This window comes from Eublepharis macularius, chromosome 11 (assembly GCF_028583425.1).
Source record: "Eublepharis macularius isolate TG4126 chromosome 11, MPM_Emac_v1.0, whole genome shotgun sequence".
Classification (NCBI taxonomy): Eukaryota; Metazoa; Chordata; class Lepidosauria; order Squamata; family Eublepharidae; genus Eublepharis; species Eublepharis macularius.
Window position 1 is genome coordinate 94,234,866 of NC_072800.1, and position 13,592 is coordinate 94,248,457.

Genomic DNA, 13,592 nt, shown 5'->3' on the forward strand with positions numbered 1-13,592 from the left:
CGTTATCGCGTTATTCCCCCTCAGTGGCCTTTTTTCCAGCTCTAAAGCCCCAGATGCCTCCTCTTGTAGTGGAGCTGCTCTGACCCCACGAGCCTCCTCCCCCTCTGGAATTTCCTTTATAAATGCAATGACCGGAACTATACACACGATTCCAAATGGAGCCTTTCCAGGGACTTGAGTAAGACATTACTTTACTCGCAGTTTAATTATTTTCAGGTCCTTCCCTGAGGATTTCTCTCTCTTCTATAGCAGGAGTTGCAGAATTGAAACAGGCATCTACTTTGGGGGCCCTGGCACTAGCTCCCCCCCCCCGACATTTATGCTCCTCAAACCTCATTGTAGTTCTGTAGAAAGAAACACGGATGAAACCAGGAGGCACAAAACATGGCATCTGCTCAACGTGAAGCAAGCAAAGCCCGAGAGCCCACTATGACCCCCAGGTCTCTCTCCTTCTCCGTCTCAGCAAGTTCAGACCCCGTTCGCATATTCTTGAAGTGGGTTTTTTTTTTGTTCCAATGGGCATCACCTCACACTTACCTATCTTGAACTTCATTTGCCACATTGTTGCCCACCCACCCAATTTGGCCACTAGACTGTTCACCCCCCGTTCCAGATAATTTATGAACAAATTAAATAGCGCCGGCCCCAATCTCGATCCTTGTGGGAGCCCACCGCTTATGTTCCTCCGTTGTGAGAACTTTCTATGCCTTCCTACTGTCTGCTTCATGCCCTTCAACCCATTTTTAATCCCTAAGAGGACCTGGCCGCGTACCCAGAAGGCATCGGTGAGGAATGTTATCAAAAGCAAGGGGTGTGGATTTTCTGCCCTGGGCACTGAAAAGTCTGGGTCCAGCCTTGAGCAGAGGCACAGTTTGGACTGCTTTCCATTTAGCTCCCCCTCAATAAATCCACTGGTCAGAGACTTACTTGTCTGTTAAAAAAACCCGCATTTTTATTTCACAAAATTGGGTGGCTGCGCTGCAGGAACAAAGTTTGTTTTTCCACACATTTGAGCAGACTGGAAGAAAAAAGTCACCCCTTTGTTCATTTGTACAGAAAGACGACCGTGTGAACCGTTCGGAGGACAGCGCAGGACACAGTCAAAAGCTGAGTAAAAAACAAGTTCTCCATCTAGAACTTTTACATCTGAAGTGGATCTCGCTAAAAACAACCTGAGGATATTAATCTAAAGAGGACATTGTTTGGAATCTCCATTCCACGCTGTTCCGAAGACGTGGGGAGGGGGGGAAGGAAGTTTCCCCTCGGAGTGGGTGGGGGCGCGTGCGCGTGGGGGGGGGGGATACGTCACAGCAGGGGGACAGAGTCGCTCTCCTCCCCCAGGCAGCCGGAGCGGATTCTCAAAGGCAGCACAGGGAGAATAGGAAGTAGCAAGGCAGAACCAGTCCCGAAGCCCATCTTCTTTCCTGCTGCGATGGAGCTATAAGCAAAGTTGTCAATCCTGGCTTCCTTTTGGGGTACACAAGGAAAATGAGGAGGGACCCTGGTGCCTGCCAGTGGGAACCACCTTGCCATGAGAGGTAATGGTGTGGACAGGCGTACCGGACAGCTTAGGATGAGAAGGGTCCCTCTGCAAAGTTGACAACAGGTTGCCATCTACCCTAACTGAAGTTTCCCAGCTACACGGGAACTTCTTGGAAAGTGGCAGACAACGGGAATGGTAATGGGATAGAGAGGAATGCCCAAGAAGCGGGCACAGAGCAGGGAGGGTGGCAACCCAGAATTTTACTGGAGTAGAAAAGGATACCCCTTTGTCCCACTATGTAGTACCACGATTGCTATCCTTGACTAGGCCTGGGGAATGGATGGAATGTGTTGAAGATCAGCAGGTGGCAGTGACGGGGTGGGTGGGTGGGAGGCCTACGTGAGAGGAGGTGGCAAAATGAGTAGTATCTTTCTCAACTACCATCAGGGCAATTCCAAAAAGGAATCAAGTACCGTTTTTTTCCCTTGCTGACTGTGCTGCCCCATCCCCCTCACCTGGCTGCAAGAGGTAGTTCTGCTAGTGACACCCAACATGGTCTCACGTGCTAGCACTTCACTGCTGCCTACAGGCATCCACTGGCTTGCTCACTTAGAAGAATCACACACAAGGTATGCTCAAAAAAAGGACAGAGAACAGTGGATTTCCTTCCTCCCTCGGCTGCTGCACTGTGTACAGGAAAGAGCGGGGGGGGGAGAGGAGTCATGTCAGCCGCTTCCCCTCTCCCTTTGCCTGCTGAAAAGACGGGAGCTGGAAACACTGCCACCACTGCAGAGGGCTTATGCCAATCGATCCGGAGCCTGGCTAATCGAGACTTCCTCTTCCCACTCCAGAGCTCAGCCAGGCTCCTGAAAACGGCCCCCTGCAGACCCTCAAGCCAGTGCGAATCAGGCTGCTCAGGCCAGGGGGATCCCCCTTGACCCCCCCATCCTTTTGCACCCCTGCCCACACTGCAGCACCTTGGTACTTTGCTGAAGCAGCCCCACTGGAGAGGCCGTCAGCTGAGCTGAGAGAGCCCCGAGGCCGAAATACAAAGCACCAAGAAGCGGCAGCAGAAGCCTGTTGTGTGGCCCTGGCAGGCAAGCAAGGCCCAGAGCGTGGAGGCCAAGCTGCCTGCCGGTGCGCCCAGGGAACCCAAGCCGTAGAAAGGAGGGGCGAGGGACGGAGGAAGGGTGGGGTTTTGGTTGCTACTGGCACAGCACGACCAATTCCTTGTTGCTGGACCGCGTCAGGGAGCGGTGGAGGGCGGTGGAGCTCCTGCAGGAGGCGGAGTTACCCCGTCGGCTGGAGGTGGCTGCTGTGGTGGTGCAGGATCTGCAGGGAAAGAAAGGGGTCTGACATAACGCTCAGCAGCAGCAGCAGCCGGCGCTGTCCCACACAAGCTCTGCTGGCAGCAAAACCCTCGTGTTACTGGGAGGCTTTTAAAACTGAGGGTAAATTTCCAATTCTTCTCAACATCCAGGCAGCAGAACCCACACCTGGAATTGCACCATCTCTTTGCCAGTCTTTGGAACCCCCTCTCCAGGGAGGGGAAAACGGTTCTGTCCTGCTGTCTTCCCCTTTCCTGAAGGAAGCTGGTATCCGGTTTCCTTGTGTTTCACTAGTGGACTGGTTTCATCCAGTTGGTGGTTGCCCTTAGCACTTTAGTGAAAAAGGCAGGCAGAAATATTCTAAATAAGGTCAGAAGAGTGAACTTGTCTCCTGGCCACTAGGCAGTGCTACCCCAGAGGCAAAGACTGCCCTCCACACAACTAAGAGGAAAAGAAACTTTTAAAATAGAAAATTTTCATTGGTAAAAGAAAGACAATGAAGACAACATGCATCCAGGACGCCCACTGCCTCCTACTGGGCAGAGAGGGCAGCGCATCGTATTAGCCCCAGCTCAGCCCCAGCTCCTTGGCACGTGGGAGCTAAGCAGGGTTTGCCGCCGCCGCTAGTACTTGGATGGGAGAGCACTAAGGAAGACGGGGGTTTCTAGGCAGAGGAAGGCAACGGCAAACCACCCCTGATCATCTGTTGCCTGGAACGCCCCACAGACTCATGAGTCTGCTGTGACTCGATGGCACGTGCTTCTTAAGATCAAGGAAGATCACGCATTTCGATGAGTAGATGGGGCCCGATGGCGTTCTGAACACGTGAAGGCCACTTACACAAGCCGTTGGGAGAAGCCAGTGGCCCCCGAGGTCCAGCCACGTTCCCTGCTGCTGGTGATGTACCCGGCTGCGGAGTGCTGCCGCTGGCTGCCGCTGTCTGCATCATCCGGCTGGGCATGGGCTGCCCAGGAATCATGGAGCCTGGCCCCAGGATCTGACCTGCAGAAGGGCAAAGCAGCGATTAGTGCAGAGCGGAAAGAAAATCTGCAAGGAAACCAACGTGGAAACCGACCGACAACAGAGGCAGTCACTGTGCAATCTCTGGAAAGGAAGGAGGTGGCCGGAAAGGCAGCACAAGTCACAGGGACCCACAACCCAGGTGGCCCAGGAGGCCCGGCTCTGGGGAGGACCTGCGAGTGGCCCAAACCCTCTTCGCTGGGAAAGGGAAAGGCTTTCCTCCCAAAGGCCAGCGGTGCGCTTCAGGAGAGCCCTGGGTCCACAGGCTTGAGTGAGTTTCCCACTAGGATTATTATTAATAATAGTGCTGCTATTCAAGGGCAGACTGGGGAGAAACAGCCCCCCAAAGGAGGGAGGGGGAGCCTGCCCAGCAGCCCCCCCCCACAGGGCAGGGGGTGTCCTTCTTCCCTGAGGCTCTGGCGGGGGGCATCCCCCCAGGCCACTGCCTCAGTGGGACTTCCAATGGCTGTCATGTAGGCCATCAGCACATGTTGGGAGACCCAGAGCCAACCCATGGGAAACCAGGTCTCGCTTGGCTCTTGTCAGAGTCCACGACAGCACTGAGCTAGATGGACCAACAGCCAGGTGTGGTGTAAGGCAGGTTTTCATGTGCAAAATGAGATCCCAGCCTAAGGGACAGCAATGCAATTGAACAATATTGTTCTGTAACAGAGAGTTTGGGGCCCTTTGGGGAGAACAGTGGGCCGTAAATGTTTTAAACCAATCAATGACAGAATTAGCCCCTGCACCCTCAAGAACAACGAATACTCCGTTTACTGCTTCAGGTTCAGCAAGAAGTGACAGAAACGGGTGAGAGGAAGGCTCCGGCTGGCTGTGTGCTGCTTTGGAAGCGGAGGACTGGCTAGTAACCGGGGGGCTGCAGCTGCCCACTCTGTTTAAGCAACGATCCTCCCAGCCAGTGCCAGACCCTTACAGAGAAACCTCTAGCCCCGGCCTGCTTCTGCACTCGTCCTTCAGCCCAGCACCACCTCCAAGAGGCCTCTCAAGCCAAGGAATCCCACTGCAAATGAGTTATGGCCGCGGCGGGGATGGAAGCCAAAGAATTTCCCAGCTGAGCTGCCTGCCAAGTTATTGGCTGCCAGTCCTAACACCCACTTGTGGTCTGTTACAGGGACTGTTTTTATTAGCATCTCGTCAGCATCTGCCACTACTTGTTTGCTTCCTGAAAAAGCCCAGATCTATCTATAGACCAAGCCAGAAGCTCTGCAGAGACCTCCTCTCTGTATTGGACAATGACACCATCTTTCCAGCAAGCCGCTCTCTCCGCTCCATTCGCGGCACCCCACTGGAGCTGGCTCACTTTCCCTTGGAGCAAGAGTCTACAAGGAGCCCCTAATCCAAGCAGGGAACAGATGCAGAAAGACTCACTTTGGAGAGGTACATTTATGCCTTGCGGCCATGAAGGGGGCCTCCACGAGAGGGTTCCCAGGTGAGCTCCCACCCAGGCCCTGGCCAAACCCAGACCTGCTTCCGCACACGGGCTGCCTCAGGTGCCTGCAGGCCAAGCTGGGGCAGTGCTTGACCTTCCTGGGCTTGGAGAGTCCTCCATTATGCCCCCGGCATCATCTCCAAGGCACACACACATGCCATATACACCCAGCGCAACTAATTGTAGCTTTCTAATCCAACAGCCATCAGCCCCTCCCTTGGAGGGGGGAATTCCAGTATTTCCCCCCCCCCTTCCGTGCAGATATCTTCCTCTCTCCCCCTTCCACAACAAAGAAAAACTGTGATATTTTTTCCACAAAGCAGACTGAAAATCTCAAAACACAGCCTAGGCAAAGGTTCTCAGATGGAGTATTGCAACTCACGCATGCAGACCACGCAGCCTCTGGGTAGCGGTAGCAGCCTCCAGTGTAGAGCTATGAGATTACCGCCACTCTCTGAAAAAGCAGCAGTAGCCAGCCAGAAACTCTGCAAGGAGCCCAGCCATCTTTTCTTTGTTGCCTTCCTCCCAAACAAAAACAACTTCCGCTTTGACACCTATGAATTGCACAATTAAGCTCTTTTCACCCCCCAGGTCTAAAGGAGAAAGCAGTAGCAAGAGATTGGGCCCAAAGCCATTGAGGAAAATTTCCTCCAGGCCTTGAAAACTCCGGAGTCTCTGACCAGGTGAATAGATCCAGAGGAGTTAGCTGTGTTGGTCTGTAGTTGCAAAATAGTAAAGAGTCCAGTGACACCTTTAAGACTAACCAACTTTATTGTAGTATAAGCTTTCGAGAACCACAGCTCTCTTCATCAGATGTATCACCAGCTTTCGAGCTCACTTCTTCAGATACCTTCTTTTTCTTCAGAGATGAGCTGCGACTCATGAAAGCTTATAACCTACCACAAATTTTGTTAGTCTTATAGGTGCTACTGAACTCTTGCTCTTTTCCCCTGGGGCTGACAGCCTGGCTCAGACCAACAGCAGCCCACTGGAACTCAAACCACAGAGGTCAGCACTGGCAGAAACGATGCAAGCAGGAGAAAGACGTTCAATACCCAAGAGAGACGCCACTTGACATAAGAACTGCTCAGTCTCAAGACCGTTTGAGTAGAGTTTGTTGTAGTCATTGATTTAAAACATTCGTATCCTGCTTTTCCACCCAGTAAGAGCTCTTAAGGCAGTGAACAATTAAAAATTCACTTTAAAGTAGCACACGCACACACAATCACACGAAACCAGCAATTAAAAACACACAAGGAAGAGGGAACCCCAGATGAAACGGAAGTCTTCACCTGCTAGTTGCCAATACGTGAGGCAGAGATCAGAGGCTGGGTGACGCTGGCTCTGAAGTGACTGCTTGGCCTGCGCGTGATTCCAGCCGCTGACTCCAGGTGGAGGACCACAGCGGGAAGGGGCTGCTGAGCCCTCTCTGCAGAGCAGGCTCCGTGTGGCAGACAAACGGAACAAGCACCTGTATGCTTTCCCCCAGCCTTCTCCTCCAGGGACGCTGCCATTTCCAAATGTGAAAATGCAGCTCAGCTCTCCCTCGAGAACTTGAACAGCACAAATCATGTTTTGTTCTCAAGTACCGGAGCCCCAATCCTTCCCTTTCCGTTAAGAAAAGCCTGGATGTGCAGACCCCTTTCGCAGACGCTGCAGCTGTAGATCCTTCCGGATCAAGGACAAGAGGTGGCTGGGCTAGATGGTTCACTAATGGGGGAGCTGCGACACCAAAACACACAGAAATCTACAGACAGTTCAACTACTGGCTTGTAAAAAGCAGCTATCATCTAAAAGGAAGCATTTGCACACTTGCCTGGCAATAATCTTAAAAGGGAAAAGCGGAAGGAAGGTGATTTTCCTATTTCCAGCCCTGAGCCCAGCTCCCAGTTGCAAGCACTCGTCTTCAGGTTGCAAAAGGCACTTTGCTTCACGGCGCTCAGCTTTCTGTCTCCATCCCTTTGACCCTCTCCCTGGCAGTGTATTAATAGCAGCCAGCTTCAGAGGTCGCCTTTGGAAAAATTCAAGTCTATTCCCTGATACTCGTGACGCTCGATACAGGCGAAACGCCTTTCTCTGCCCCCAAACTGATGAAATGGGTTCCCATCTTCCTTGACAGATCTGTTAAGCCTGAGATTTTCTAAGCCGAATGGAGACATCCACGGGAATAAGAAAGGACTGTGAATGAGCCACCCGCTTAACCCAGTGAACACGACACAGGGCTTCTAGGAAAGGTGACTGCAAAGATCAAACTGAAGTTTCCAGTCACCGAGGCCTTCAGCCAGGACTCCTACTAAACGTGCCCAAACCAGCATAGCTGAATATCATGTGCATGCTCAGCCTTTCGAGTGCCCACGCACGTGGCAACCCTTTGCTTATTTGGTTTTGCATTTATTTCGACATTCAACTCGTCTCGCTATCGAGGGCCCAACAGGCTTTCATCATTCTCCCCCTGTCCGTTTAATCCTCCTAACAGCCTACTGAGGTGAGCTGCAGAGAGTGCCAGGCGCAAGGTCAACCAGGAAACGTGCCCAGCGGAGCGGGAACTTGAACCGGGCCTGCCCACAACCAGGGAAGCCTTCAAAAGGCAAGGGGAAGGAGGGCCGAGGAGGAAGAGCCAAGCTGTGCTCTCGGTGAAGGAGACGCATTTCCAAGAGTCTCCCTCTCCTCCCCCTCGTAAGACGCCTGCCATTCACATCTTCGCAAAAGCCCTGCCTTCCAAGGCACCCAAAAGCAGGGACAGGGGGGACTCAACCAGCAAACAACTCCGCGCCATCCTCTCTCGGACAGTCCTTCAAATACTTGAAGAGGGCTACCGTATCACCTCTCCAGGCTAAACATACCGAGCTCCTTCAACCTCGCCTCACAGGACTTGGGTCTTCCCTCACCAGCGTTGCCCTCCTCTGGACATGTTCCAGCTTGTCTACATCCTTCTGAAACTGTGGTGCCCCAAACTGAACACAATACCCTAGGTGGGGGTCTAACCAGAGCGGAGTCGAGCGATACCATCACTTCTCGTGATCTGGACACTCTGCTTCCATTGATGCAGCCCAAAACCGCATTGGCCTTTCTAGCTGCCACATCACACTGCTGACTCATGTTCAGCGTATGGTCTTATGAAGACCCCTGAATCCTTCTGGTACGTACTACTGCCAAGACAAGTCTCCCCCATCCTACAATTGTGCCTTTGATTTCTATCTAAACGCAGAACTTTGCATTTATTTCTGTTGAAATTTATTTTGTTAGTTTTCACCCAGTTTTCCAGCCTTCAAGATCATCCTAAATACGATTCTCTCCTTGACTGTATTATCTACCTCTCCCAATTTCGTATAGTCTGCAAATTTAATGAGCATCCCCTCTAGTCCTTCATGCAAGTCACTTATAAAGATGTTGAACAACACGGGGCCCAGGGCACACCCCTGAGACACTCCAATTGTCGCTCCTCTCCAAGAGGATGAGGAACCATTAACAAGGACTTTTGGGGTGTGATCCGTCAACCAGCTACAGATCCACCTAACAGTGGTAGGATCCAAAACATATTTTCCCAACTGGTCAAATGGAGAGGAGGGGCATTATTCCTACACTCTCTTCCCTCTGGCTTTCAGCTGTGTCTCCTTCATCGGGTGTGCAGCTTGGCTCTTCCTCCTCAGCCCTCCTTCCTCAGGCCTTTGAAAGGCGTCCCTGGCTGTGGGCAGGCCTGGGCTCTGCTTCCCAGTCCACACATTGGAGGCTGTCCGCCCCCCCCCCCCCCGGAGACGCCAGGCCCCTCAGTCCCTCCCCTAGACCCTCCCAGGGTCTGCACACTGATTCCATCTTTTCTAAATAATCAAGGACTGACTGATGATTTGTTCTGAACCCTTTCCAGGTACAGATGTCAAGCTGACCGGCCAGTAATTACCTGGATCCTCTTTCCCCCCCTTCTTGAAGTGGGACATGTGCCCACCTTCTTCTTCTGGCACCTCTCCGTTCTCCAAGAATTCTCAAATATGACAGAGGCCCCAAAATTACACCTGCAAGTTCCTTCAGTACCCCAGGATGCAATACATTTAGCACCGAAGCTAAATGTATTTCGTTTAAAGAAGCCAGGTGTTTATGTATTACCCCTGTGCCTATCCTAGGCCGCAATTCCCTTCCTTCATGTGTTCTTTTTGCCAGGTTGAGTAGTTTCCCTCACAAGAGATGGAGACAAAGAAGGAAATAAGCAGTTCTGCCCTCTCTTTATCACCAGTTAAAATATCACTTTCCTCTCCCTGCCGTGGGCCTAACATTCCCTTGTTCTTTTTCTTGCTCCGAACATAACCAAATAACCCTTTTTTTGGTTGTGTTTAGCATCTCTCTTTAGCCTGAGCCAATACCGCGCTTTAGCCTTTCTAACACTCTCCCCCTACAAGCACTGGCTGTTTGTTTATATTCATCCCTTGGTTATACAGTCCTTATTCCATTTCTTAAATGTGTCTCTTTAAATTTCCAGACCTTTAGAAAGCTGTTTATGAAGCCACCCCGGCTTCCCATTTTTCCTTCTCACTGGAATCGTTTGTGATTGTGCCTTCAGTATCTTGCTCTTAAGAAACTCCCACACATCTTGAACTCCCTTCTCCTTGAGCATTTCCGAGTTTGGGATTCTACCTGGCGTAACTCGGAGCTTGTTAAAAATAGCTTCTCTAAAATCCAGCCTACACGTCTGACTATGTTCAGTTTTTCCCTTGCTCAAGAAGATCTTAAACTCCAAAAGTACATGGTCACCACTACCTCAGCTGCCCGCTGTTTTCATCTCATCAACCAGTTCTTCCCAGTTGGTGACAATCAGGACCAAGACAGCAGGCCTCCTCGTTTCCTTCTCCAGTCTGGAAGATGAAGTTGTCAGCAAGACAAGACAGGGCCTTCCTTACATTTAGACCTCACATTTTTAGCAGTTTGACTTCCAACAGGTATCAGGGTAATTGAAATTTCCCGTGATGTCCTATCTCTGAAAATTTTGTAATCTGGTCTAGCAGTATATCATCCAAGCCCTCTGCCTGACCTGGCAGTCTGTAGCAGACCCCCACCATAATATCACTATTATTTCTTTCTCCTTTTATTTTTACCCAGAGACTCTCAACTGACCATCAATGCTCAGATTCATGTATTTCTTCGCAAGTGTAACATCCTTCACGTATTGCTGCTCCTCCCCCTTTCCTTATTTGTCTATCCCTTTTAAACAAGTCGTATCCCTCAATCCAAGCATTCCAATTGTGAGTCTCATCCCACCAAGTTTCAGTAATGCTTATTAGGTCACAGTCCCCTTCCTGTATAAAGACTTCAAGTTCCTCTTGTTTGTTTCCCATATTCTGTGCTGGAATCCATGGTTTATGCCCCCCCCTCGGCTGCCTGACTATTGTCCGTACCTCCAAATTAACGGGTCCCTGCATATGTGCCCCTCCCTGCTCACCATTAGTGCTCTTCTTTCCAGTTATTGGTGACATACTAGCTTAACCTAGCTTAACTAGACTATTTTATTTGTGTTTTTACATTTCTGAAAATGAGCTTTTACAGGAACATTCATTGAGCATGGCCCTACAAAATATTCAAAATTCTTATTATCAATGTTTTAAGTCGGAGTATATTTTGAGCAGTAATCTGTAGGCTTTATACATATTTTTAACACAGGAATCGGCAGCACCTTAGTAAAAAAAATTGTATGGCTGATCAATGATGAAGACAGCTTTGTCAAAATACATTTCACCTTTTAGCTTAGAACTGACGGCATGAGAGTTTTATGTTATGATTGTTTTGTTACACATACAGTAATTAAGGGGGTTGATCTTTTAACACCGTTTTACAATGTTTTTAATCTGATAACTTATTTTCAGATGCTCAATTTTATCTGCTATGCTCTGGATGGGTTTTTTTTTTAATTCTGGACTTTGATTAACAACTTTTAAGGTTGTATGTTTTTATGATGTTTTATTCTGTAAGGCAGTTTGGGCAGGTTCCCTGAAGAGGCAGCATAAAACCTGTCTAAATATTTATTAAAGGGTGCTGATGTATTAGTTTAGAATTAAAAGCACGGTGTTAAAAGCACGGTGAGGAACGTGGCCTCAGAGGACACAGTCTTTCTGCAGGACCTGCTGGCGGGCACTGTTCTCCCCGCCTGGCATCTGAGGTCCTATTACTGACCTATGATACTCAACGTGGCTGTTAGAAGGACTCATAAATGTGTGCAAAGGACTCTGAAACCACCACCCAAGAAGAAAGGCAGCTGGCTAGGCAAAAGGTTGGGAAAGAAGCCCAGCCCCACAGCGACTTTCAGCTGGAAAAATTATGGCCTATATCACGAGCAATTGTGCGGTTTCGTTTTCCAATTCCCACCCCCACAACACTGCACCCAGGAAACAGCTTCCCACCTCTCCAATAACATCTCCTCTGTAGGCTATTTTTGCAGCAGAGACGAGATTATCTGTTAAGGACAAGAGATGTTTGCAGGTGACTTTCCTATCCTATCACAGGCAGCTTTCAAACTGAGAAATAATGCAGAAGAGCCCAGCCAGCGAAGACAAAAATCCCACCTAAAACCTGGATTAAGCATACATTGCAGCCCACAGCGCAGAACAAAAAAGACCGCTTGCAGGGAGGAAGAGAAAAATATGGCTTGGAACTCTCAGAAGCTGAAAGCAGGAAAAAATGATGAAATGTGACCTATATAAGGGGAAAGAGAGCTTAAAGAAAAACAGGCAGATGTTTCACGGGAGAGAAGGTAGAAAGGGGTAAAAGGCAGCCTGCTGCCCCTTCCCTCAGGGGTTTGACTCTCTCTCGGCTTGGCCCCCAAAGGCCCACTGCGCACCGTTCCTTTCAGAGATATGCTGCACGGCACAGGCATGGCCACCTGTGGGCTCGCAGGGAAGGATCTGCCTGAAAAGGGCTTCAGGGACAGTCCCAAGAGCTTTCTCAGCTGCTCCCTCTGCTAACAGCCGCAGGCTGCGTAGCTGCGTGTCACGCGACAGGCTCGGGAGCCCTCCAAGGAGTCCTGGTGCACTGTGCTCTCAGCTGTTAACCCTGCACCGTGAAGCTGGCACACGCAGCTAAGCATTTGTGCACAAGCACTCAGAGCGTCTTGAATTAGTCTACCTGGCCCTGACAACTTCCCTGGTTGCATAGTCCCACTTCAACGTCCCTGCATGGGGGCTGAGGGAATCACCGATGTCAGAGCACCCTGGGAGTTCATGGCTCAGGTGAATCTGACCTGGAGGCTTCCAGGCCCACAGCCCTGGCTCTTAAGCAAGTCCACTAAACGAGCAATGTTCTTACGAAGGAAGATTCTGTGGTTAAGGGGAAAGAAGTGGGCGCATGTGCAGGTGCCCACCCAAGCGCAAGGGGAGATCGCACGTCTGCAGAAGTCTCTGAGGAGCCCCCCCACAGGGAAATGCTGCATCAAGAGACATGCCGCCCCCACCCCTAAATTATGAATGGGCTCCACACAGTAGAACTGAAAGTCCAACACCACAGCCGCCCTTCCAAACCTGCCCTTTCTACAGCACGTCCTCCTCAGGAGATGCAGAGAATCGCAGGACCAGGCATGGAATAATTAAGCACAGCAGCTCACTTCGCACTGAGCCTCCTGCCTCTCCACCGCAAGGACTCCACTCTCTGCCAGTCACGGGCAGGCTAAACTGAGCCCTGCCTCCCCCGTCCACCTCTTCTATCCCTCATGCGGCAAGCAGTGGGGTATTTTGCAAAGCAGCAGCTGCTGCTGTCAGGTAGGTTAAGCGACGTGCCAGGGCTGACCTTTCAGCATGCGCGCCTCTCCAATCAAACATCATTATCAGGAGTTACCAAGCACTGAAACGTAGTTTCAAGTAACAGAAAAAGCCTCCATGGACCACTGCGATAAAACATCTCCTGGCATCGGCAGAACTGATGCCTGCTTCCTGACACCCCTATTGCTAATTCTAGGACAGAATGCATCTTTTTATGCATGGGCAGCTTTCAGCAAGTTACTGCAGGGTTAGGTGACACCATCCAAACTTGCTACCTGGAGTGGGGGCCAGAGCTGGCCAAAGACATGTTGCAGCCCGGACCAGGTGCACTGCACAGTTGTTGAAGGGTCTCCCAGGACCCCTCGAGATGTTGTGAGGATCAGCATGCAGAATCAAAAGCTGCAAGCCCAGCATGCCTGAGACCCGCCCAAGGGCTTTCCTGATGGCACCATGGAGGCCACGGTTAAAGGCAAGGCAGCTGCCCAGCCCACAGCCCAAGGCCAAACCCCCAGCACTTCCCCAGCCAGAGTTTTTCAGTTTGCACAGGGGAATGGGGTGTGGAGGACTGTTTAACCCAG

General features: G+C 50.8%; 1 protein-coding gene across 1 annotated transcript in view; it reads right to left on the reverse strand.

Annotated features, from left to right (window-relative positions):
• Positions 1-927: 927 nt before the first annotated feature.
• Positions 928-13,592, reverse strand: part of SMARCC1 (SWI/SNF related, matrix associated, actin dependent regulator of chromatin subfamily c member 1) — a 98,967-nt gene continuing 86,302 nt past the window's right edge. The window contains exons 27-28 of the mRNA XM_054991283.1: positions 3,652-3,813; positions 928-2,815 (exon numbers count right to left, since the gene is read on the reverse strand). Coding sequence (XP_054847258.1) covers positions 2,730-2,815; positions 3,652-3,813 — 248 coding nt within the window. The 3' untranslated portion in view covers positions 928-2,729. The remainder of the gene's footprint in view (positions 2,816-3,651; positions 3,814-13,592) is intronic.